Source organism: Dromaius novaehollandiae, chromosome W (genome assembly GCF_036370855.1).
Source record: "Dromaius novaehollandiae isolate bDroNov1 chromosome W, bDroNov1.hap1, whole genome shotgun sequence".
Lineage (NCBI taxonomy): Eukaryota > Metazoa > Chordata > Aves > Casuariiformes > Dromaiidae > Dromaius > Dromaius novaehollandiae.
The window spans coordinates 11420310-11447252 of record NC_088130.1 but is presented as its reverse complement, the minus strand read 5'-3'; the positions used below and the strand labels follow the sequence as shown (position 1 = coordinate 11447252).

Below are 26943 nucleotides of genomic sequence, written 5' to 3'. Positions count from 1 at the left end.
CATTATTTCTCTTGATTTTTCATAATTGTTTCTCTTGTTTTCCCCAGACCATTTCAAAACAGGTTCACATCAACTCTTCAAATAGTTAATGTGGAGGATTAAAATAAATCATGATATCAATGAAATAAGTCCATTTGGTGAAAATCAAAGACTTTCAGCTAATGAAGATTGTTTACAGGGCAGGAACTTGAAATTGCCAAGGAATGTCTTGACTCCAGAAAAGATGCCCAGATTCTTTATTCCTCCAAAACTATCAAGACCAATGAATGCTGTGAGAACCTAGCCAATATACCTAACCTCTACAGAAATGTCCTATATTAATGAAAAAAACATTAAGTATTTTTCGAAAGCCTCATTTCTTGATTCTGAAATGAAAACTGTAATTAATAAGATCAATGATGATGACAATATCTAGTTATCAAACTATCAAAATAACACCAAAAGTATGGAAAAAAATCAACATAAATGGCAAACCACATACTGAATCACATGGATTAAGTGGACAATGATTGTCAAAGCATGGTATTTTTGAATTCCTGTGAAGTCTGCATACAAGAAAAAAGGAACCTTTAGTCACCATAGATTTTACAACCACCATAAAAACACAAAGAGAAGAAACTTCAAAGCAAATATCTTTGAAACCTGTTTCAAGCAACTGTGTGCAGACACTACCCCTAAATTCACATGAAACAGGTAACACCTAGAATATGTCCTTAAAAGAAAGAACTAATCATGATGAAAGAAAAACTTCCCTCTGTTCTCTGATCATGATGAGGTCAGCTTCAGGATCCTCACTGGTTAAAATTCTTAATCACAACACCTTATCAAATTGTACCTCCAAAATGACATCCAAGAAGTCCTTGGGAAGCAATTCTGATTCTTCTACAGGAGAATTCTTGTCTCCAGGCAGCAATCCCAAGTCTCTGATAAAGTCTCCAGGTTCGTGCCATATGCTGCTTTCTGCTCCAGCATTATCTCTTGATTTCATCCAGTGTCAGAAAGTACTGCAAAAAGAGAATATAGTGCAGCTTGACAAAAGAGGCATTCTCAGGCTAGCTACTGAATATAATTCAGGTAATGCAAATCTTAGGATCCATGTGATTGTAGCTGAAGACATTTATGGTAACTCATTTAAAGCAAAAAATGTTAACTGTAGTGTAGTCATGTCCCTAATGCAAGAGAAAATCTAAAAGCAGCAAAGTGCAATTACTAAAAACAGCAAAATTTTTATTTTTAATGAGGATTTCTTTTTTTCATGGGATGATGAAAAGAGATCTAAAGGTTTTGTCACTTAAATTTCTTAATAGAGGAACTATCATGAAAACAGACATAGTTTTGGGCAAAAAAGTAGTGCCCTTCTTGGAATTAACTGATTCTCAGTGTTTTAAATGATGCATCTACAACAGCTTTTTTGTGCCAGAAAAATTACAAGACGAGGATTGCAAATTAGTTGTAATAGGGTAGTATCAGCTAGTGGGAATAATGATGAGTAAGTAACTTAATAAGGACTTCAGACTTTTGTATTTGAAAATAATGTTCGCAAAAGAAATAATTACATCTATATATAATTACTTCAAATATTGTTGTCATAAATCTCATTTAGAAATAGGCTTTTATGTTCTATGCAATACATAGAAACATACATCCAGGTTATGTTGTCAAATCTCTGTAAGATTGGTTATTGATCTTACAGGGAATGGTGACAGGTGAAGCAGAAAGCATGAGGTTCTTGCTTTCTAATACAAGTAGATGACATCTATCTGTGCAAACAATTAAATATTACTCTTATTCCACTCTGGATGACTTTCCATTTAAAATCTCCTGCGCATGTACTCCCTTATTTGTATGTGCTTACAGTAAAAGAAAGTGGAAGGAATATAAGTGGCTTGAAATAGCATCCTTGGTATCACAGACAGCAAGTTATGCATTTCTCTCCTTTTGCCATATGGCACCTCTTCAACTAATGAAGGAACCTCCTACTTTGTGGTCTCTTTTCTGTTAATCATTTACATGTAGGACCAGATTTTTACAGTCATTTAGGCACCTAAAAATAGATAATTGATGGTATTGATGTGAGCAATAGCAACTCAATTCCTGCCAGGAGATATCAGCAAGAGAGCAGTTCACATCTCACAAGGGATAAGCCAGAGTTTACACTGTTAGGGATCCGGTGAATTAAACTTAAAAATCTAGATCATGCTTGCCCTGAACAAATGTGTTCAGAGGCCTAATGGACTTCTAAGATTTCTGTTTTGCCAGACTACCAGAATGTATTTCTTTGATGTCAGGAAGAACATAAATATTCTCCAGCTTGTACCTGGAACTGCAAGGATGAGGTTTAAAACTAAGTTAAAATGTTTTATTGATAAGCAACTCCCTGAGTTTTTCATAGCATGCCATGACCACAAGGTAAATTCAGGAGTGTTTTTGTCTCTGAGTTCCAGACTCAGCAGTTTAGGCACCTGACTCAGTACTTTGCACTTCCTTGAGTAAGATTACTACACTTTTCAGTAGTTACTATTTTGCTGCTTGTATAATCGACGTAGTTTAGGACAAACATATATTTCACCTTGTCCTGAGGAAAGGGTTGCTTAAGTAGAGCAAATACCTTGTTGCAGCATGATTCAGCTGATTCTGAAGGAGATTTCAAACTGGGTGGCTCTGAAAGATTTAGAAATAAGGCATCCCTGTGGTGTGTGGTTTCACTGCAGGTGTGAGTGCATTCTACAATAGCTCATGGAATAATTAATGAATTTTGGCATCCTTGCTAGACCAATGGAATTCTGGTTTTGGGACACACTAAATGAGGTTCATAGCCCATCTTGTTTTATTCACCACCCTTCTTATTTCTTGGAGCCAATGCCATTCTGAGAGCACTATCTGCAACATGGACGAAACAATAACGAGCACTGTTGTATTTATGAACATGAACATAAATGGATTGGTGGCAGTATGCTTAAAGTTATGTGATATCACTAGACCCTGGAAATTAGAACTTTGTGAGGAGGATAAAAAAAAACCCCAGAAACTTCTTTTTCATTGAGCAGATTCACTCACTGGACCCCCAACATGGGACTCAGAGAGCTGTCAGCAATTGTCTTGTAGCAGAGGATAACACCGTACTCTGAAGGTGACCAGACGTCCTGGCAGACCTTTGCGATGTTGAGTCATTTCTGTTGAAATTTGAGCAGTGTTCAGCCAGCAGTAAACTATCTTCCTGGCATCCCCCTTCAGCACAGAGAAGTCTGCGGCCTCCTGGCTCAGCCTGAAGTATGAGCTAGGAGCCCAGAAACCTGGTTGCTAATATTCAGCCAGTTGTTAAACAGTTTTTTGCTACGGGTAAATCTGAATGTTGTTGGAGTTGATGCAATGAATCCGTAAAGTGCCATCAAGGGTAGTGAGATCTTTGATCATAAATTTGGGAAAAAAGCAGATTATTAATGGACTTCTATGGGGATTACAGGAACACACAGAACACCAGTTTGAGTGGAAAATCACTGTCCACATGGCTCTGATTGTATCATGTTGTAGATAGACAGGGTTCTCACATTTCTGTTAGGAAAATCATAGGGAGAAATTTTAGTTCATGTGCTTGGACAGATGGTCAGCAGATACACCACTTTTTGATGAACTCTATTCCTTGCTTCTCAGCTACTGCTACTGCTCCAGCTGGGCTTGAGACTCCCCTGCACCTGCTGGTGCTAGTGAGCTGGGGGGGCTGACAAGGGATGAGAACTGAACCCCATTGCTTGGTAAATCTGTGAATGTTACAGATTTTTAATTAAATTGGGGTTGCTAATAGGAATCATATGCTTATCCATGGCCTTCCACACTAGACCTAGTAGTTTATAAACAGTAAAGAGTTTTTCCTCAGTGGAGCTCTAAGGAGTAGTTGATTGCTGTGGAAGATTCACTAGTATTTTATACAGGGGAAAGAAAGATCTACCCTACCAAAATTTTTTTTTATAGGAATGAAGTGTAAATTTTATCCTGTTGATTTATATGAATGTCAGTTAATCTAGGATACCTCTGTTTCCCTGATTTAAGAATGCCTTTTGCAGAATATCTGAATAAGACAAAGAAACTGTTGAGCTGTGGACTGACAGAAGAAAGTTAATTTGGAAAATTGGCTGGTAGAACACAGAGGATGCATGCTGCCAAAGCCCAGCCTAGGGAGCGTATGTGGACTAGAGTAGAAAATAAACATTTCTAACAATTGGATAAAGATCTTTAATGACTAAATAGAAAGGTAAGTGACTCAGGCACATCGTAAGATGTGCTTGCTCACACTGTTCTCTGGGGACAACTTATAAATGTCTTGCACAAAGCCAAATATATTTCTTATAAAAAGATGGCTGTGTAAATGTTCTCATGTCTGTGTAGTAGTACACAGACTCAGTTACATTTCATGTGTGCAAGTTGCTGATTACATTTTTTTTATTAAAATGTCAACATAAATTGCTTCTAATGTGGTGTTTAATTTTATGTTGTTACTGGGTCTATTACTATGAAATTGCTGCCTCATAAGAGAAAAAGGTGTTAAAACTGAGAATTATAAATGCAGAAATTGTAATTTCTTCAAACAATACATAGTAAGCTTGGAAGGAAGCTAAGTACCAAAATGATGGCATGCTTTTTCATCATTTATTATCGTTCTTCAGTCTCCCTCTCCCCCCTCTTTGTTGATAAACACAGAAGAACAACAATGATGCTCATGGTAAAGTGTGCTTCCTTAAATCAAGCTACTTCTTTGTAAACAATTAAATTCTGCATATTGCAGAGCTGAGGCATCAATGAAGCAGCAGGTTGTGAGTGAGTAAGCAAATACATGCCACAGCAAAAGGAACGGCCAGGAAAGAGCAGGTTATGTGATATGTAGCATTGCCCTATTACTAGAAAAAGGAATGAACAAGCATATAATCTCTGGCAGTCTTCCTCTTCCTATTTCCCCCAGTGATTAAAACATTCTAATTAAAATGGTGTAATTTAGTACATTAGATCCCAAAGTTCTGTGACAGTGACAGAAATTACAAATTAAAGAAAACTCATGATTGAAAATGTAGCTATTATATTCTGAGAAATCTGTATTCTGAACTAAAGAAAAGCTCTTTTCTGATACAGAATAAGTATACTCTAAACACTTGTCTGATAATTGATATTTCAAGAATCTCAGAGTACAGCTAGAGCCAAATATGAACTGATCTTTCATTTAAATACTTGGGCCTAGTTAAAAATCAATATTCAATAACATCACTGAGCTCCTACCCTCTTGTATTTTTTTTTTCCTTTGAACCTGTGAGATTTACAGTCTGTGTTTCATAACCATTTTGGCCTGATTCCTTGTTTTACTGCTTATGGATCCATCTCTCAGGAGTCTTTCTTCCTATATCTACTTGTAATCTACCTCAAATTAACAAGTTTACTATTTTATGCTTTTTTTCTAGTTTTAAATATTTCCTACTTCAGTTGCTTTTTATCACAATGTTTTTACAAGCATAAGCAGAAATGAATCTCCTACAATATGCCTTTAAAATTTATTCCTTATTCTTCACTCTTTGAGAAGCTGATGAAGAAGAATTCATGTTCTACATGACAAAACCTCTCAAAACACTTTTTTAAAGCTTCAGAAACTTCAGGGTTATATTTAATTCACTTCTGGTAAGAAATGAAAGAACAAAAGAAATAGCAATGTCCTTTTCCCACTTTAGAAGCCACTTGAGAAATAAGAACTGATAATTCCTGTCAACAGATATTCACAAGAGGGAGTTCACATCTAACACGGAACAAGCTGCAGCTGACACTTTTCCACTAGCTTTTTTTTCCTTTCAGAAACATTACTAAGCATGATTCTTTCTTATTTACATTTGCGTTTCCATGGGGTTTTAAGTCATTTCACTTTAATGAATTGCTGACAAATAACATCAGTGATAGGTGTCAGAGGCAAAAACCACTTCTTAATTTTCCTTATGGTCATAGCATGCAATAAAAAATTCTGGGATTGCTTATCAATAAAATAACTTAGCTTTAAACCTTGCAGTTCCAGGAACAAGCTAGAGAATAATTATATTCTTCCTGCCATCATGAAAGAAATGTGTTCTGGTGGCTTGGCTAAACAAAAATCTTGTAAATGCAGTAGGCCTGTGAACACATTCACTCAGGGCAAACATGACCCAGATTTTCAAGTGTTATTCAGCAGATCCCCAAACCAGTAAACTGCATGGGAGTCAGCTGCGTTGGAGGAATATCTGAAATTCAAGCTGGTTTAGTCATGATACTAATATTAGTTCAACCACTCTCAAACAACTAAAATATTAACAAATTCCTTTATTTGCCTAGCCTAGGGGGGAAAATGTGATCTTTCTTCAGAACAGTGCTGACTAGCAGATTTAAACTCCCCAGGAAAAGCGACTTGATGCCTTAAAAGACATACGAGCTAGCCAGTGGCGAAAACCCGCGTATTTCCCTAGGAAACGTTACGAAGTGATCACGGTAAACCACCGAGCCACCCCAGCCTAACCGACCTTGACCCCCGCCCAGCCCAACACAGCGCGCACGCGGCTGCGCGCGGAGGGCGGCGCAGCGCGCCTGCGCCATAGGTGGGGGTGAGGGAGGAAGGGCGGCGCTGGAGCGCGCGCGGGCCGCGAGCTCCGCGTGCCCTGCGGGAGGGAGGGGGTGGTGCGGGCGGTGCCGCTGCAGTCAGTGTGGCGCCGGTGGCAGCGGGGCAGGATGGTGTTCGAGTCGCTGGTCGTAGACGTCCTGAACCGCTTCCTCGGCGACTACGTGGTGAACCTGGACAGCTCCCAGCTCAAGCTGGGCATTTGGGGAGGTAACGAGCTGCCGTGGTCCTTCTCCCCTCCCCCCCCAGCCCCGCGGGCTTGGAGCCGCCCTGCCGCCCGCGCAGGGGCGGCGGCGAGTCCGGCCGTACAGGCGGGCGGGGCTGTGCCGCCGCGCTGGGCTCGGTGCCCGGCAGCTCTGCCGCCGCTCTACCTGCCCCGCGCTTAAAAATAGTGCCGGGGGCGGGGCGGGCGGCCGCTGCGGCGCTGCCCCCGCCGGGGCGAGGTGCCTGGCGGGGGAGGGGAGGGGTCGTGCGGAGCCCGCGGTGGGGGGGGACTGCGCCGGGGCAGGTGGGTTAAAAAAACAAAAACAAAAAAACCCTCGAGGTCTATATCGATTTGAGTTTTATTTTTCCCCTCTTATATATGACATATCTTATTTTCTTATTTTGCCTCGAAACTTAAACTGGCGAGGAAGGCTGTGGATATTGAGATCGCGCGCTGTGCTTATCCTGCTCGCAGAAAGTTTCCTGCAGGCTGCCCAGAGAGTTTGACGTTGCCCTAGGTGCAAAACTGAGAGCTGGATTTGGCTTGAAATGAATGTGAAACCGAACTGGCTTTATTGGCTTTCCTTTGCCCAGAAATAAGAAACTAGATAGAACCACTTAAGGTTTTGATGGCGTTTCTGTGTCAGCACCACACTAGTGGAAGTGAGCACTCTCACCTGCAAGCAACAGTGGAGTGCAAAAGGGTTGCTTCCTTCTGGTATTGTAATATGTAAGCCTAGAATAGTTCTTATGTTTCATCTTTTACATTAAAGAATCAGGAATAGAAACAGACTTTTGGGAGAGTGTGTTAGGTGTTTCCGAATGCTGTGACTGACTCCTTCTTGTCCTAGGTGAGGTGTGCTATAGTATGTAAAAATAAATTAGTGTCCAAGTTCTGAAGGGAGGAAGGTATTCTGGTTAAATGTGCTGTTTGGGGATTTATTCAGTAATGTAGGTATGAGAAGACAAGAATTAAGATCTCTCCTTCTGGTATGTCTGGGAAAGGTAAGATAGCATAAAGTAACTAAGACACATAAAATTAGATGTGTGTATAGTGACCACTTCTACACAGAGTTAATTGTACTTTCCAAGTATCTGCAGCATTAGCAAAAGCAAACAGACAGCTGAAGTCTTTTTACTTGTGTGTTCGTATGTCTGTAGGTGCGAAGCTAGCATCCTTAAGCTATTCCCTACCTAGAATTCCTTTCTTAGGTATTCATATCTTGAATTAGATTCTGGAAGCTTCTCCTGGATTTTTTTTTTTTTTTTTGCATCTTAGACATTTTTGATTCATTCTTCTGTTTTCCGAGATAGTGTCTTTGGTTTCCTCTCTGCTGTAATCTTCCTTCAGATAGTCAAGGTGTTTGTGGGATCTCTGCAAAGTTCAATCTCTATACAGAGTATAAAAAATGCAACAACACATGTAACTGCTAGAGAGAAAGTATTAGTCATTTATCCATAGCATTAGTTAATTTAGCATATTTATTAGGGATTATTTGTATCTTAATTGAAAGAACTGAGTTATTGCATCTTTTGGCAAAAAAAAAAGTCAAACTAATTGTTTGACTTGTGAATGTAGTAGTTCTAGAGTCAGCACTTAAAATTTCTCTATATTCAGGGAAGGCAAGTAAAATATTTAATGTAAAACATAGAATATTCTGTAGAAGTTTCAGACAACCATTATATGCTACAAAAAGTTAAAAGGTTGTATTTTTCCTGCTCTGCAAAATCTCATTTGAGATTACTCTTGGCAGCTTATGATCGTATGAGGCAGTCCTAATGAGATAGGAGCGTGTTCGCTCCCTTGCTTTTTTTTAACTAAATAGATATCAATAATTTTTACTTTGGAGTTTTGATATTCAGCTGTTATGCTTTATACACATGTGGAGCTTAACTTCAGGGTTTTCTATCATTTTCCCTTTAAATAGTTTTAATATTTCAGAGGCTTTAGAACATCTTTTCTTTATATGAAACACCTTTTTCCTCAGTGCAGTGCCTTTGCTCTGGAATGAAATTAGTTTTTCTCTTTACAATTTGTATACTTGCATAGCATGGAAACTGATGTATGAAGCTATGTCTTGTTCTGAAGTTCCCAGAACTGCAGTGCAACATTGTTTTGAAGCATCATCTGTAGAAGGGTAATTTTTGATGGTCCACTGTATCATGCTTTCCCTTGTGCATGCAGCTTAAACTGTGTTTAATGGTGTGTACATCTGCAATATTTATTTCATTCCAAAGATTTGGGTTTTTACGTTCCTCAGAACATAAACAAGAAACCTCAGGCTGAATGATAAAAATGCAAACTGTCTCAATATTAAATGAATATTGGAAACTCTAGAAGCAGTCTTGGTTGAATTGTAAGAAAGAGCTCAGTGACCTGAAATCTTTAGACAATACAGAAAGTAGAAAGTAGGTCAAACTATAAATATGAAAAGGTAATTTGAACACGCAAGGCCAACATTGAAAAGACCAAGGCTCAGATACAAATACAACAGGGAACAAAGTCATGTTCATAAAGAACTTCATTAGTATGAGGCCAAATAAAAAAGTTAATCTGTTAAGTAGCTGTGAAAGAAAGCTGTTGGATGGATGATGCTGAGAAGGCCAGTGTTTCAAACTTCTTCTTGTTCTGGTCTTCACTTAAACAGCTACTTTCAGTGGGCTACATTAATGAATGTATAAGAACTTTGCTTAGGAAAAGCAGATCAGATGAGTGTTCAGATAAGTTAGATATTTTCAAATGTTCTAGATCTAATACAGTTATATCTGAAGAGATGTTTGAAGCAATCTGAGATGTTGACAGTTATCTTTGAGGAAACAGTGGAGCATGCAGGTTAGGTTTCCAGAAACTATGAGAGAGAGCAGACAGTTGTTTCACCAAAATCCATGAGGCTACTCTTTTCTTTTGGCTGAGCCTAAATAACTTTTCATTCAGCGTCTTCGTTCGACCCTCTGAACTGTACTTTAAGATACCTAATTCTTGTTGACTTGGCACACCTACTTATTAGATAATGTCTCAAGCATATCTTTCTTAACACAGCTTGTTATTAGGGCAGCTATGCTGGTTGGACTATCTAGGCAGATATTTCATACAAGTTTATGGGCACCCAAACACTTCTTACCTACTTTTTCCAGCTACGCCTATTGTTCTAATAAAAAACTACTTCCTTTACATATCTTGTCCGTTGGAAGATAGCTGTCGTAGGCCATTTGGGCTGTCTTTAAAAATGCCTGAGTAACAGTGGATCACAATTTTTCTATTAAGATTAATCTGATGGACCTCTATCATGAAGAAGAAAATGCCCTTTGAATAAGAAAATCTGTTTCTTGTTCCATAAGTATCTTGTGATGTGTTTGCAAAGAACAAGTGGAAAGGAAGCAACACAATATTGAAAATGGTTTTCAAAACGCAGAGCAAGTATTCTTTACTATGCTGGCTGTTCTAAGGAAGATGCAGTCCAGGTTGCTGCTTTGAATTGATGGTTGGTTCCATTATAGAAAAGCAGGGCCTCTGTGGTCTAGCCACCCTCTTGCTTCTCATCAATATTCTGCCATCTCCGACGCAGAAGCCCCAAAGATACAAATGTTGATATGTCTTTGGCAACTTGGAGAAATATTGTACTATTTGGTGCTCTGTTGCTGCTGGTGGCATTCGGTTTTAAGCAATAAAGTATACAGCTGCAGCAAACATAAGGCAACTCTGAAGTGTCTTAAAGAGCAGAGTGCTTTGTCTCTTTCGGTATTAACTAGACCATTTCCATGAAATGGGAAGTTCATTGGTTGCTTAAATTTAAATGAATAGCAGGTATACATACCCAAAATACAACTGCACAGTTATGGATGTGATAGTTCTTCCTATTGTATATGAAGTACCTTGTACTGTGTGGATTGCTATTGTGACAGTGAATTGTCAAGGAGATTTTTCCAACTTCCCTCTTTTTAGAGTGGCTGCCGAAAAGTTGATCAGTCTGTTAAGCAGTCATATTTAGTGGTGAATGCCTAATAGATGGCATATCTGAGCATGTGCTTGCTGAAGATGTGAATACAACATGTGCAGGTGCACCTGAATTGGTGTTAATTTAGTGCAGATAGTTCACAAGGAAGATACCCAAGACTGGAGTCCGTGCCTGGTAGTTACTGAAACAAGTGATTCTCCACATCCCCCAATGGAGAGCTATTGTAGAGGCTATATTGACATCATTTTCATCTTATCAATGGAAACTAAATTGGTAATAGTCTATATTTAAGACAAAATTAAAGGAGTCGAGCACCTGATTGGACATCTGGCCGGATATTAATGGGGGTTCACAGCATTTTGTGAAGCTTTTCTTTAGGTCCTAATCTGCTTTAATTTGTTATTTGACAGTTTGGGGGTCAGAGGATCTAGAAGGAGATGTTGGGAAGACAAACAAGTGCCCAAGCCTCAGTAGTGACTTGATGCTTCTTTTATGTAGGGAGTTGTAAAGTTTGGTGTTTAGGGTATAGCAGATACAAGCATTCTCTTACATATTAGTGAAGTCATTTAAACTGACTGAGAGATGAAGAATATCTAGTAGTTTCTACTGCTTTTTGTGAGCTATCTTACAACAGATGTCAATAGATGAGGTAGTTGGTAAACACTCAAATCCTGGAAGACTTTAAGCTTGTCTCCAGAAGGTATGTTTAAATAGGAATAATTAACAGCACAAACACAGGCAGAAAATGACTGGCAAGGCAGCAGTTTGTTGAAAGTGATGAAAGGGAATCACGAGCTGAACTCAAATCAGTAATGTAATACTGTTGCTAAAAAGCAGAAATTATACTAAAATATGCAAGCAAGAGTGTTGGTTCCTGTCAGATATCAGCTGAGGTGTTTTCAGTTTCTGATGCCTAGCATCTTTTCTTTCATACTGTTTTTCCACCCCTCTATGAGCAACATCCTTGGTAGTAGATGTTTGGTAATGCACTCAAATTCTAACAGCTATTTTGAGTATATAAAATTAAAACTAAACCTATTTATTCCAGCATTTTGACAAATGTTTGATTTTTTTTTTTGTTAAATTATTTAGACTATCCAGATGTCAGTAAAGCTAAGAAGTTGCTTCATTTGTAGCCTAAATAAATCCTAGACTGTACTATAGGTATTTATAAACATTCTGGCTTTTATTACTGCTTTGGCTGTAAGCCTACATGTTTAAAGCTTGATATTTACACAACTCCAACTACTTGCATATACAGTTTTCAAAATGGCTTATTTGGACAGGTTTTTTACTCATCAAACAGGGTTTTATCCAGGTGCATTTCTGTCTTCAAAACACTGCCCCCCCCCAAAAAAAAAAAAAAAAAAAAAAAACCCAAAACCCAAAGCAATGGGGGGGGGGGGGGGGGAACTAGATGTATTTTGAAATTTTTGCAGTTAAAATCCATTTGCAGTGCTCCAGGATAGTAAAGTTCAGTAGCCACATTATAGTCTAACAGATCTTGTTCCCGTGTTTGCGAGGGCAACTTAATGTTTGTAGCAGAGCACTTGGGGTATAGTGCAATTGCACTTGCAGTTTCATGGCAAGCAAAACAGCTGAGTGTGATAGAGACTAACTTTTTGCAATGAAGGAGAATACTGACAGGGTCTGTTATGGTATCTCAAATCAGCAGTGCTAATTGGGTGCCAGCTGAGGTGTGGTAACTTTTGAAATAGTTCAGGTTTAATTGCAAGAATGTTTAGTGACAGTCCTCCTTGCTCTTTCTCTCTCAAGTGTAGAAAAACTGAAGGATTTATCAATGTACAAAACAGTGCTTCAGTAGCCTTTTGTATGCCTTGATGGTCAATTCGGTGTGGTCATAACTTCAGTTAAGCAGGGTTTGGGAAGCAGTAAGTCAACTATGTTTACTCACTGTTAGTAAGTAAACTATGATATTTTAGTGAATGTGTTTTGGTAAATTTACATTAAAAATGGAGGTGATTGCAGTTTTATTAATTTATATCTAATGTTTTTAAGTAAAGCCTTTAAACTTATGAATCATAAAACTGCAAGTACAGGAAAAGGATGAAAAATGGTGAAGAATTATTTTGATGGTCCCCCTCACCTTCCCCCTTCCAGCTCTTTGCATAGACTTGTCAAAAACATCATGTTTGAAGCAGTGTTGATGCCATTTGTGCTCTGTGCCAACATGATGTGCCTAGGTAAAATGAGCTCTACTTCTCCATCACAAAATATTTTTTGCAAGTGCTTGGGATAACAATCCTTGCTCACTTTGTGGTACCTTACTTTTAGAAGCATTAGGGCTGTCAAATTATTGCAGTTTAAATTACTATGCCTCAGCTGGTGTGTGGCATATTCTATGCCTTCAATAAATGCAGGGTAATCTTACTTAGTGCACAGTGGAAGCCAAAGAAACTAGACCCAGTTAAATTACCTAATGTGTCATGTAGGCTTAGAGTATGCCTGTGAACATTTACCATTGCTCAACTGACATGCAAAAATTTAAGCTGTGGTAATGTGATTACGAACCTGAACCCTTACTCTGTATACCATTAGAATTACTTGCCATGAATACAATTAGTTATGCCTTTTCAGAGAAGGTGGAGGCATTTTTTTTTTTCCGTCCCTCACATAGTGAAACTTTCTATAATGAGTGTTAAAGCTATCTGTGCAGAGTCAGCTTTGTCAGGGAATAAATTTTGAGTGGAATGGACTCCCAACAGTGAATAAATAGTCACCTTCGCGTCGTCTAGAAAGACTATTGCTATTAGACTGCTGTTGGGAATGCTTTCTTTGGCTTTTCCTTTTCTAATATTCCTGTCGATCTGTGTGTAGTGTAAAGTTTAAAAGCAGAACCACTAGCTCCCCAAACCAGCCCTCTGCATATAGTATTTCTCTTGGGGAGAGGCTGATAGCAGCACGTGGCAGAGGTATAGTATGCTACTTCAAGCTGTTTATAAATTCTTGTGACGAATGTATTAAATCATTCAAAACCTTACAGTACTTTGAGTACCATAAGATGAGTGATTATTTTACCTGAACAGTTTTTCAACAGCAATTCAGTAACTTGAGTCAACTCTTTAAGTTTTTTTAAGCATTTTTTAATGCATTTTAAAGCATGAAGTATTGTTTTTTGAGATTAGAATCCTATTCCTCAGAATTGGTGGTACTTTTAACAGTAGTCCAATGCCATCATCACTGTATAACTGCAAGAATATTTCTTCCTGTTGGAGTGCCTGTCTTCCCATAGGTCTGCTCATTTCTAACTTGAGTCCCCAAAAGGAACAAATTATTTGGTCAATCAAATGTTCATTTGCAATCACAAGTCACGTGCCTTTCCAGGCATGTAATCTACTTCTGGTTTTCTGAATCTCATTTATGCCCCTGTTCAGCTGTATCAGGTATCTGTTCCATGTGCATGTGTTAACAGTATACAAGTAATTTGACGGTAATTGTTGCAGGCGTTCAGTCCGTCTTGTAGAATTTGCAGAAGCCGTTGCTTCAAACTATGTGCACGTTTTTAAGTAATGAGTTACGTGTTTTCTTCTAATGTCAAGTTTGTAATGTAGAATATATTGTAAAAACAGATCTTGAAAATAAACCCAGAAAATTTCGTTTTGCAGGATGCTGAATTTATTGTTGTCTTGAAATATTTAACAATTAGATTTACTGTAATGCTTCCCATGAACTTTCTATAAGCTTGTAAACATGTGCTAAGTGAAAGGCAAGTGTACGTTTACCGGAGTTGTTATTCTAGGAAAAGGTCAAGATTCAGACTTCCTGGATGAGGAGGTCTGAGGTATATGAAATAATAGGACTTTACGTTCATCTAATTCACTGCTGGTCAGCTATTTGATCACCTGCGTAGGATTCCATATAGGACTCGGTTTCAGTTTTCAGCATCTCACTGGCCTATAGACAAATAGGACATTTAATATAAATATGTAGCATGTTTATTTGAACTAATTCTGATAATTTTAAGGTAGTATATTGTAGAGCTACCATGAAAACAGAAGGAGCTAATGATGAAGTGTGGCTGTTTTTTTAATGCCATTTTTTTTTTCTCAGAAGTATCCCATCACTGCTCTAACTGATGCTAGAAGTAGGGCTACCTAACATTTTTCTTACTGTGTCAGATCGACCTTTTCTGAGACAACTGATTTACAGCAATTTTACCATAACTTGCAAATGTAAGATTTTCTTTAGGGCTAAATAGTTGCTGTAAATGTAACATTGTAGTATGGCTTATAGTCTTTCCACAAGCATAGGAAGCAGATGGCTGAGGAAAAAGCAACACATTTTTAATTTCAGATGACTTCTTATAAAATATGGCAGTCATCTCCAACCTTTTTACTTTGTGGAATCTCTCCCCCCCCCCCCCCATGCAAGCTCCATGGGCAAGTCTCAAAGGGAGGTGGTTGTGTAGCATATATGAACGTTGTATTCTTAATCACCTTTCATGGCTATTTTGTGTAATGTGCGGGTACCTTTCACCCCCCCCCCCCCCCCCCAAAAAAAAAAAAAAAAAAAAAAAAAGACTGGGAGAACCACAGGTCGAAGACCACGGATTCAGACTTCAAGAAGTTTAACACACACCACTACTGACTTGCCAAATTTTAGTTTTACCTGTTGGTTTCTTGACTTTTTAGGAGCTGTAGCACTGAAGAATCTTGAAATAAAAGAGAATGCACTGGTAAGTGAATAAAAACAAAAATAGCACTGTTGTAAAAACTGATTCTTGGACAACATATTGGGTTATACTTGCTCTTTTCTGTTCCCATTTTAGAATACACAACCTTTTAAATAAAAACTTACTGCTTTTTTTTCTGCTCTAGAAGCAGCAAGTTGGGAAGAGTCACGAAGGCCTTGATTCTTCATAGATGAGCATAATTACAGTTGTGTTTGGATTGTCTAATGAATTTGAGATGATCTTTATAGATGAAGGTGTATACTGGCTTCACTTAGTATGTTTTGCAAAAGGAAAAAGCTCTCAGTAATTGCTAAGGGAATGTGTTCAGGTCAAAAATAATACTGGAAAACTTTTTATCTCTCTATAGATTATGAAGGTAGAAGCTTGCTGTGGGAATGTGTTTAACCTAGCCTTGCTTAACAGTCTAAACCAGTAACCAAAATCTAGCTTGTTCCATTATATTCAGTGTTTTTATTTGGTGGTTAAGGGGTGAATTAGGTATAAAGGTTGTCTCCCCCTGCCCCCATTTGGAAAAAATTCACAAGTGGCTGAAATGAGATTAAATGTTCTAAAACACTTTCTTTCAGAGTCAGCTGGATGTGCCATTTAAAGTTAAAGCAGGACATATTAGTAAGTTATATTTTGTAATACATGCTTCAGTAATGCAAGAATTAATAAATATACTTCTTTTCCTTACTAGTGGCCTTAGGCATCCTAAGCAAGTAATTTTTCTAATTTTCTTGATTTGCATGTTTTGTACATTCTGAAGATTGTTTCATCTGAAACAACTGTAATTGTTTGAGATGCTTCTTTCCTAGAGCTAAGATGGTAAAGTTAAAATATATGGGAGACTTGTCTAATTACTTTAGTACTAACAAGAAAAGAATCCAGTATAGCAAAGACTAACAGCTGAATGGTACTGGATCTCTTCTGTCATTTTAGCAAGACTCCACAAGTGATGTTGACTCCCTCTTCACCATTTATCCTCCTTTCTCTTTTTTTTCCATATATGAAAGGTTTTTACAGTACAAGTTGACTCTCTTGTAAAAATAAAATATTTCTTAAAGCACAAAGGTAAATCTAAAGACATTTTGTTTCCCTGAAACCTATTCTGAAAGCACGTATTCTTTGTGGCTCTGATCTCTCAGTTTATTAAAACTGGCACTTGTATGAAGAATGAGAGACATTGTTACCTCAGGATCCAACTCTCCCTGTGCTCACAGACACATACACATTATTGTGACCCTCCTCCACAGAAAAAGAAGAAAAATTTTATATTTTAAAAATTCTGGGTTTGGCAGCATTTAGCTGACCAATTATGTATGACCTGCCCATGCTCTTTTTTTTTTTTTTTTTTTTTTTTTTTATGAGGGTATTGCAGTGGATATGGAAGGGAGGAGAGGTTGTTAGGAAGAAAGAGTGTAATTCAAGGCAGTAAGGAGAGGAACTGTAGACTTACTAGTTCTGCTCTTGGAAAAACTTGCCTAATGTGGCTTTTTTCTTTTGCATTTGTAGGTCAACTTAACCTACAGATTCCATGGCAAAACCTTTATACTCAACCTGTTGAGGCAGTTCTTGATGGAGTTTATTTGCTTATCGTGCCCACAGCCAGTAAGTTAATATAGAGGAAAAAAAGTGAATACAGATTGGTGGGATTTCAGAAGTCTCTGTAATTGGTTGATACTGCTTTCATTAGGAGATACTCTTACCAAATCCAAGCAGATAATGGGAAATAGGATGTCTTCTGGTAGTTTAGATTTAGTCTAATTTTTGGTTGTTATATGCCCATTAATAAAATGCAAAAAAAATTACTTTAGATTAAAAAGGGCAAACAGCATCTTCCGAAAATGTGTAAGGTTTTTGTATCTTAATTTTTTTACATTGTGTATTTAGGCATAAAATATGATGCGGAGAAAGAAGCCAGACAATTCTTAGAAGCAAGGCAAAGAGAACTGCAAAGAATAGAGGAAGCAAAGCAGAAAATAGCTGACCAAGGTAAGAGTGGGAAAAGCTAATAGAAGTCGTCCTGTTTCTTTATTTTTTTTAAATGGCTGGGTTTTCCACTTAAATTGCTTCAGATTCATGTTTCCCTCTTGATATTTTAAGCTATTAGTTACAGATTCTAACTCCCTGTGGAAAGTTGTTATAACCTTGCAAAAGTGTCTTGATTAGTACAGTGGTAACTGTTAAATATTGAATATTTTTGTGCAGAATATTGTTGACCTTTGGAAATCAGATGCTGTGTTGCATAGAATTTTGATTCGTTCACATTGAGTCAAATATGTGTGGCATCCTTATTGCAGAAGGAACATCCTGAAAATAAAAAGGTTTGAAAGATGACATGATCTGATGTAAATAAGCAGATAAATAATATTCCAAGAGCCTTATGTCATATCTTGCCTGTTACCTCTTCTCTGATAAGAAACAATTTAATTTGACTTACAGCAGCAAAGAACTTTTATGATTACAGCATTTTAAAGCTTCCGTTTAGTTTATTTGGAATATGTTAAGTCTTATCATCTTAAATTGAAATTTTGATATTAAAAAAAAAAAAAAAGCGTACTGACCACCTTGAACATCAGTTTGTGCAAGTAGTACTTTTGAACAGCCTGGTTATTTATGCATCAGGTAATAAGGCTGAAACCCTGTAGAGTGAAGATATAAATATTACAGAATATACTGAGAGAATAGAGTTTTATGCAATTAGAATACAATATAATAGAAAATTTAAATATCTATCATGGTGTTATTCTGGTGTACAGTTTTTGTAGATGTGAATGATTTCATTCTTGCTTTTGGTGTTTCTAACATCTGGTTAGCTTCAAAACTTTATTATGTTTCTGGTTTTTGCAAACAAAACAAGTTTTGTTTTTAGAAGTATTTTCATTTTTAAACTATATAGTGTCATTTTTAAACCTATTTTAATGCAAATAAAATATTTTTTTCCTTCAACTTAGATAAAGTAAAAGAAGAGAAACAAGACAGTTTTGTTGAAAAATTAGTCACTCAGGTCATCAAAAATCTTCAGGTGAAAATTTCCAACATCCATGTTCGCTATGAAGATGATGTAAGTACTTTCCTGTATTTTAACATACAGGGTTTGGTACTATAACATTAAACCAAGTTTAAAAAACTGGGCTGTTTTTTCCTCCTCCTCTTGCTTTCCACGTTGAGAGAATACTACTAAAATTGTGAAAGTTAACTTAAAAATGGAAACAGATAAAAATGTTGTACCAGAGCATAAAGATACTTATCTGGATATGGTTGGATACGTAAAGTATAAAGCTGTCAAATCTTTGCAAGATGTATGTATTGTGTGTGTGTATATGTATATATATATTTGCTTTAGGCTCTTTATTTTCAAGTCTAAATTTAGAGTGTAAGATCATGCGTGTTTTTTTTTTTTTTTTTTTTTTTTTTTTTTTTTTTTTTTGGGGGGGGGGGATTTCTTTACCTCCTCTATTAGATCACAAATCGGAATAACCCCTTGTCATTTGGGATTTCACTTCAGAATCTGAGTTTGCAGGTAATATATATTTTCATCTAAAAGCATCTGTTAGATTGTTCATGTTGATGTATACTGATAGGTTAAGTCAGGCTTTTGTATATTGATGTTCCTTCTGGTAATGTATTGTCTAATGAAAGAATACCCATAATCCTGAGCTATGCACAATGGTAACTACTTGGTTTACCAAATCCAATATAAATATTGGGGGTGGTTGCCCTTAAAATGCTGGGGGAAAAAATGGACCTGCAGAAAGAAATTTGTATTATTCTGCCTGCTGCACTTCTTGGTTGCCAGCCACCAGACTCTGCTGGAGTGTTGATATTCAGAATTTGTAAATGGTAGCATTTTTTACTGAAACTGTGATGAGCCCCAAGAAGGGAAGTTACTACTTAATATTTAGAAAAATTAGAATGGTATCCTGTTTTGAGCTGGAGAGCTCAATTCTTTGACCTGCATGCTCCAGTTTAAGGTAGTAATAGTAGTCAGCATAAATCCTGTATATTTTTTTTTTCTGGAAGGCTACTAATAAGGGCAATGTGCTGGTTCTGCTGAGTTGCTCTGATTCAGTAGCTTCTGTTGTATGGCTGCTAATCTTAAAGATCACGTATCTAAGTAAATATTACTTTATTCTGTTGAATGAGCAGAACTGTCTTACGTACACTTGTTAGTCTATTGAGGAAACAATGAAAGCTTTTTTGCCATCTCCTTCATGCAAACAAAAGTACTATTTACATAATGAACAAAAACTTCTTGGTATTCTTACTATTTTACTTTCGAAATGCCTGTCGTATTAGCATTGAAAAACGTATGATAACATATAATATTTCTGTTCTGCTCAAACTAAGATGCTTCCAGAATTACAAAAGAATTCTAGTCGTTTGTTTATCTCTTTCCATAAAGCCTGCCTAAAAGTAATTCTGGTGTAAAAGAACACAGTTTGCAATACTGAAAATAGAATTTTACAAAATTTTTTTGTTCTTGTATGTAGCCTAACAATCACTGCAGGTATATGTACGTTTTGGGGGAAGTAGTCTGGTAAAGTTTCCAGTTAAGAAAATAAAGGCTTAATCCACTTAAAACAAAAGACACTCTCCTATTATTTTCAGTGGGGTTTAATTACAATTTTGTTCCTGTTTTACTAGCATATTTCAGTGATGATTCTAAGATTAAAGCAAAAAGATTGGTATATTATGGACATCAGAATAACTGTCCTTAATTTCTTTTCAGACCTCAGATAAGAACTGGAATCCATGTTTACATGATGAAACTGCCAAGTTGTTCTACAAGGTACAATACAAACTGTATGCTAAAGAAAATTATTATAATACAAGCTACTTACAAATTTAAGTTCCTTGTACGGAAAGTGAGATCAAGAAAAGTTATAACTCTATAGGCTGTGAAACAGGAAGGTGCCTAGTCTGTGAGGAGCATTATGAATAATTTCATTCGTCCAGAGTCTGTGAAATCCAAATTATTAATTCAAAATTTGTAGGTGGTATTATTAATGTTGCATTGTATTTTCAGCTTGTACGACTGGATAACCTTTTTGCATATTGGAATGTGAAATCTGAGATGTTCTATCATGGTGGTTATGATGAATCTTTGGTAAGTAAAGCATGTGATAATGTACCTAGTATTCTAGTTCATATTGTGACATGTTCAGCATGCTTCACATTGAGTTCTACTTCCATTTATGTCAATGGCCCATAAAATTGTCTTGTTAGTAATGACTTTTAGGAACAAAAATAGTGAATGTTAAAGGTTTTTATGTGACTAAAGTGCAGCTTCACCCATCTGCAGGAGTTAAACAGAATGTCCTTTGCAGTTATAAATTATACAAAATACACTATTATTTTACTGTTCAGTCATTTAATTTAGCTAAAATGGTAGTCCTTTAATAAACAGATGTTACTATGTTTTAACTTAATCCATCTGATACAGAGTACAGTTCAAAACAATTCTGCTTTATCTGAAGCCCATATTAAAATGTAAATGTTTTATATTTCAGAAGTCTGTCATGAAATGCAAATGCAGCTTGTTTTTAACTTTATGTGTGTAGGTTAACTTAAAACAGGGAGTTGCCAGCCACAATGTGATTCCAGAGGGTTATGATTTTGGTAAGTGGTGTTATTTCATTTGTATCTGTAATATACTTGTATGCTTTACTTCAGATTTTTAATATCTATCAGAGTTTTCTACTTTGGCTGTTTTTCAAAAATCATAGTAAAGAGTGCAGTATGGTTCTTTTCCAGAAATAACTGTCTCTGCTATTGAATGCTGTACCGTATCTGTACTTTTAAAAAGGCTTTGATAGAATATGTATCAAGTTATGTATCATTTTCATCTAATGTCATAAATCCTTATTGTTCACATCCATTGATTTTAAAAAGTTTAGCAATGATCTGTGCATCATATAACATATAAATCAGGTTGGTATGAATACTGATGACTTTGGAATCATGTACCTTACGCCAAGTGTATCTTTTTCATTATAAGTAGAAGCAGTAACCAAAACAGCAAGTCTAAAGCATCAGAAGTTTTTCTTAGTGTTGCCATGTTGCAATTGTACTTTGAGTCTTGCTTAGTTTATTTTTAAAGTTGCATTTGCTCCACTCAGAGGTGCTGGTTTACTTTTCATTGTAGAGAACACAGGTGGGCTTTTTGCTCATGTGCCTCTGTGTGATTATATTTTTTTTTAATACCGCTTTTTAATACCGCTTTTTAATACCGCTTTTTAATACCGCTTTTTAATACCGCTTTTTAATACCGCTTTTTAATACCGCTTTTTAATACCGCTTTTTAATACCGCTTTTTAATACCGCTTTTTAATACCGCTTTTTAATACCGCTTTTTAATACCGCTTTTTAATACCGCTTTTTAAATACCCGCTTTTTTAATACCCGCTTTTTTAATACCCGCTTTTTTAATACCCGCTTTTTAAATACCCGCTTTTTAAATACCGCTTTTTAAATACCCGCTTTTTAAATACCCGCTTTTTAATACCGCTTTTTAATACCGCTTTTTAATACCGCTTTTTAATACCGCTTTTTAATACCGCTTTTTAATACCGCTTTTTAATACCGCTTTTTAAATACCGCTTTTTTAATACCCGCTTTTTAAATACCCGCTTTTTAAATACCCGCTTTTTAAATACCGCTTTTTAAATACCCGCTTTTTAAATACCCGCTTTTTAATACCGCTTTTTAATACCGCTTTTTAATACCGCTTTTTAATACCGCTTTTTAATACCGCTTTTTAATACCGCTTTTTAATACCGCTTTTTAATACCGCTTTTTAATACCGCTTTTTAAATACCCGCTTTTTAAATACCCGCTTTTTAAATACCGCTTTTTAAATACCGCTTTTTAAATACCGCTTTTTAAATACCCGCTTTTTAATACCGCTTTTTAATACCGCTTTTTAATACCGCTTTTTAATACCGCTTTTTAATACCGCTTTTTAATACCGCTTTTTAATACCGCTTTTTAATACCGCTTTTTAAATACCCGCTTTTTTAATACCCGCTTTTTAAATACCCGCTTTTTAATACCGCTTTTTAATACCGCTTTTTAAATACCCGCTTTTTAAATACCCGCTTTTTAAATACCGCTTTTTAAATACCGCTTTTTAAATACCGCTTTTTAAATACCGCTTTTTAAATACCGCTTTTTAAATACCCGCTTTTTAATACCGCTTTTTAATACCGCTTTTTAATACCGCTTTTTAATACCGCTTTTTAATACCGCTTTTTAATACCGCTTTTTAATACCGCTTTTTAAATACCCGCTTTTTAATACCGCTTTTTAATACCGCTTTTTAATACCGCTTTTTAATACCGCTTTTTAAATACCCGCTTTTTAAATACCCGCTTTTTTAATACCGCTTTTTTAATACCGCTTTTTTAATACCCGCTTTTTAAATACCCGCTTTTTAATACCGCTTTTTAATACCGCTTTTTAATACCGCTTTTTAAATACCCGCTTTTTAAATACCCGCTTTTTAAATACCCGCTTTTTAAATACCCGCTTTTTAATACCGCTTTTTAATACCGCTTTTTAAATACCCGCTTTTTAAATACCCGCTTTTTAAATACCCGCTTTTTAATTACCCGCTTTTTAATACCGCTTTTTAATTACCCGCTTTTTAAATACCGCTTTTTAATTACCCGCTTTTTAATTACCCGCTTTTTAATTACCCGCTTTTTAAATACCCGCTTTTTTAATACCGCTTTTTTAATACCGCTTTTTTAATACCGCTTTTTAAATACCCGCTTTTTAAATACCCGCTTTTTAAATACCCGCTTTTTAATTACCCGCTTTTTAATTACCCGCTTTTTAAATACCCGCTTTTTAAATACCCGCTTTTTAAATACCCGCTTTTTAATTACCCGCTTTTTAATTACCCGCTTTTTAAATACCGCTTTTTAAATACCGCTTTTTAATACCGCTTTTTAAATACCCGCTTTTTAAATACCCGCTTTTTTAATACCGCTTTTTAAATACCCGCTTTTTAAATACCCGCTTTTTAAATACCCGCTTTTTAAATACCCGCTTTTTAAATACCGCTTTTTAATACCGCTTTTTAATACCGCTTTTTAATACCGCTTTTTAATACCGCTTTTTAATACCGCTTTTTAATACCGCTTTTTAAATACCCGCTTTTTAAATACCCGCTTTTTAATACCGCTTTTTAATACCGCTTTTTAAATACCCGCTTTTTAAATACCCGCTTTTTAAATACCCGCTTTTTAAATACCCGCTTTTTAATACCGCTTTTTAATACCGCTTTTTAATACCGCTTTTTAATACCGCTTTTTAAATACCCGCTTTTTAAATACCCGCTTTTTAAATACCCGCTTTTTAAATACCGCTTTTTAAATACCGCTTTTTAAATACCGCTTTTTAATACCGCTTTTTAAATACCCGCTTTTTAAATACCCGCTTTTTAATACCGCTTTTTAATACCGCTTTTTAATACCGCTTTTTAATACCGCTTTTTAATACCGCTTTTTAAATACCCGCTTTTTAAATACCCGCTTTTTAAATACCCGCTTTTTAAATACCCGCTTTTTAAATACCCGCTTTTTAAATACCGCTTTTTAAATACCGCTTTTTAAATACCGCTTTTTAAATACCGCTTTTTAAATACCGCTTTTTAAATACCCGCTTTTTAAATACCGCTTTTTAAATACCGCTTTTTAAATACCGCTTTTTAAATACCCGCTTTTTAAATACCGCTTTTTAAATACCCGCTTTTTAATACCGCTTTTTAATACCGCTTTTTAATACCGCTTTTTAATACCGCTTTTTAATACCGCTTTTTAAATACCCGCTTTTTAAATACCCGCTTTTTAATACCGCTTTTTAATACCGCTTTTTAATACCGCTTTTTAATACCGCTTTTTAAATACCCGCTTTTTAAATACCCGCTTTTTAAATACCCGCTTTTTAAATACCCGCTTTTTAAATACAGCTTTTTAAATACCCGCTTTTTAAATACCGCTTTTTAAATACCGCTTTTTAATACCGCTTTTTAATACCGCTTTTTAATACCGCTTTTTAAATACCCGCTTTTTAAATACCCGCTTTTTAAATACCCGCTTTTTAAATACCCGCTTTTTAATACCGCTTTTTAATACCGCTTTTTAAATACCCGCTTTTTAAATACCCGCTTTTTAAATACCCGCTTTTTAAATACCGCTTTTTAAATACCGCTTTTTAAATACCGCTTTTTAATACCGCTTTTTAAATACCCGCTTTTTAAATACCCGCTTTTTAATACCGCTTTTTAATACCGCTTTTTAATACCGCTTTTTAATACCGCTTTTTAATACCGCTTTTTAATACCGCTTTTTAATACCGCTTTTTAAATACCCGCTTTTTAAATACCCGCTTTTTAATACCGCTTTTTAAATACCCGCTTTTTAAATACCCGCTTTTTAAATACCCGCTTTTTAAATACCCGCTTTTTAAATACCGCTTTTTAAATACCGCTTTTTAATACCGCTTTTTAAATACCCGCTTTTTAAATACCCGCTTTTTAAATACCCGCTTTTTAATACCGCTTTTTAATACCGCTTTTTAATACCGCTTTTTAATACCGCTTTTTAATACCGCTTTTTAAATACCCGCTTTTTAAATACCCGCTTTTTAATACCGCTTTTTAAATACCCGCTTTTTAAATACCCGCTTTTTAAATACCCGCTTTTTAATACCGCTTTTTAAATACCCGCTTTTTAAATACCCGCTTTTTAATACCGCTTTTTAATACCGCTTTTTAATACCGCTTTTTAATACCGCTTTTTAATACCGCTTTTTAAATACCCGCTTTTTAAATACCCGCTTTTTAAATACCCGCTTTTTAATACCGCTTTTTAAATACCCGCTTTTTAAATACCCGCTTTTTAAATACCCGCTTTTTAAATACCGCTTTTTAAATACCGCTTTTTAAATACCGCTTTTTAAATACCCGCTTTTTAAATACCGCTTTTTAAATACCGCTTTTTAAATACCCGCTTTTTAAATACCCGCTTTTTAAATACCCGCTTTTTAAATACCGCTTTTTAAATACCGCTTTTTAAATACCGCTTTTTAAATACCGCTTTTTAAATACCGCTTTTTAAATACCCGCTTTTTAATACCGCTTTTTAATACCGCTTTTTAATACCGCTTTTTAAATACCGCTTTTTAAATACCGCTTTTTAAATACCGCTTTTTAAATACCCGCTTTTTAAATACCCGCTTTTTAAATACCCGCTTTTTAAATACCCGCTTTTTAATACCGCTTTTTAATACCGCTTTTTAATACCGCTTTTTAATACCGCTTTTTAATACCGCTTTTTAATACCGCTTTTTAATACCGCTTTTTAATACCGCTTTTTAATACCGCTTTTTAAATACCCGCTTTTTAAATACCCGCTTTTTAAATACCGCTTTTTAAATACCGCTTTTTAAATACCGCTTTTTAATACCGCTTTTTAAATACCCGCTTTTTAATACCGCTTTTTAATACCGCTTTTTAATACCGCTTTTTAAATACCCGCTTTTAAAATACCCGCTTTTTAAATACCGCTTTTTAAATACCCGCTTTTTAAATACCCGCTTTTTAAATACCGCTTTTTAAATACCGCTTTTTAAATACCGCTTTTTAATACCGCTTTTTAATACCGCTTTTTAATACCGCTTTTTAATACCGCTTTTTAATACCGCTTTTTAAATACCCGCTTTTTAAATACCCGCTTTTTAATACCGCTTTTTAATACCGCTTTTTAATACCGCTTTTTAATACCGCTTTTTAATACCGCTTTTTAATACCGCTTTTTAATACCGCTTTTTAAATACCCGCTTTTTAAATACCCGCTTTTTAATACCGCTTTTTAATACCGCTTTTTAAATACCGCTTTTTAAATACCGCTTTTTAAATACCGCTTTTTAAATACCCGCTTTTTAATACCGCTTTTTAATACCGCTTTTTAATACCGCTTTTTAATACCGCTTTTTAAATACCCGCTTTTTAAATACCCGCTTTTTAAATACCCGCTTTTTAAATACCCGCTTTTTAATACCGCTTTTTAATACCGCTTTTTAATACCGCTTTTTAATACCGCTTTTTAATACCGCTTTTTAATACCGCTTTTTAATACCGCTTTTTAATACCGCTTTTTAATACCGCTTTTTAATACCGCTTTTTAATACCGCTTTTTAATACCGCTTTTTAAATACCCGCTTTTTAAATACCCGCTTTTTAAATACCGCTTTTTAAATACCGCTTTTTAAATACCGCTTTTTAAATACCGCTTTTTAAATACCGCTTTTTAATACCGCTTTTTAAATACCCGCTTTTTAATACCGCTTTTTAATACCGCTTTTTAAATACCCGCTTTTTAAATACCCGCTTTTTAAATACCCGCTTTTTAAATACCGCTTTTTAAATACCCGCTTTTTAAATACCGCTTTTTAAATACCGC

At 35.8% G+C, this 26943-nt stretch overlaps 1 protein-coding gene across 2 annotated transcripts in view; it reads left to right on the top strand.

Annotated features, from left to right (window-relative positions):
• The first annotated feature begins 6573 nt into the window (after positions 1-6573).
• The window catches only part of LOC112983242 (intermembrane lipid transfer protein VPS13A), a 157469-nt gene continuing 137099 nt past the window's right edge, over positions 6574-26943 (top strand). For both annotated transcript variants that reach the window (XM_064500301.1, XM_064500302.1), the window contains exons 1-10: positions 6574-6826; positions 15429-15472; positions 16057-16099; positions 16985-17080; positions 17363-17464; positions 18427-18536; positions 18936-18995; positions 20205-20264; positions 20502-20582; positions 21037-21094. In XM_064500301.1, coding sequence (XP_064356371.1) covers positions 6727-6826; positions 15429-15472; positions 16057-16099; positions 16985-17080; positions 17363-17464; positions 18427-18536; positions 18936-18995; positions 20205-20264; positions 20502-20582; positions 21037-21094 — 754 coding nt within the window. In that variant the 5' untranslated portion in view covers positions 6574-6726. The remainder of the gene's footprint in view (positions 6827-15428; positions 15473-16056; positions 16100-16984; positions 17081-17362; positions 17465-18426; positions 18537-18935; positions 18996-20204; positions 20265-20501; positions 20583-21036; positions 21095-26943) is intronic.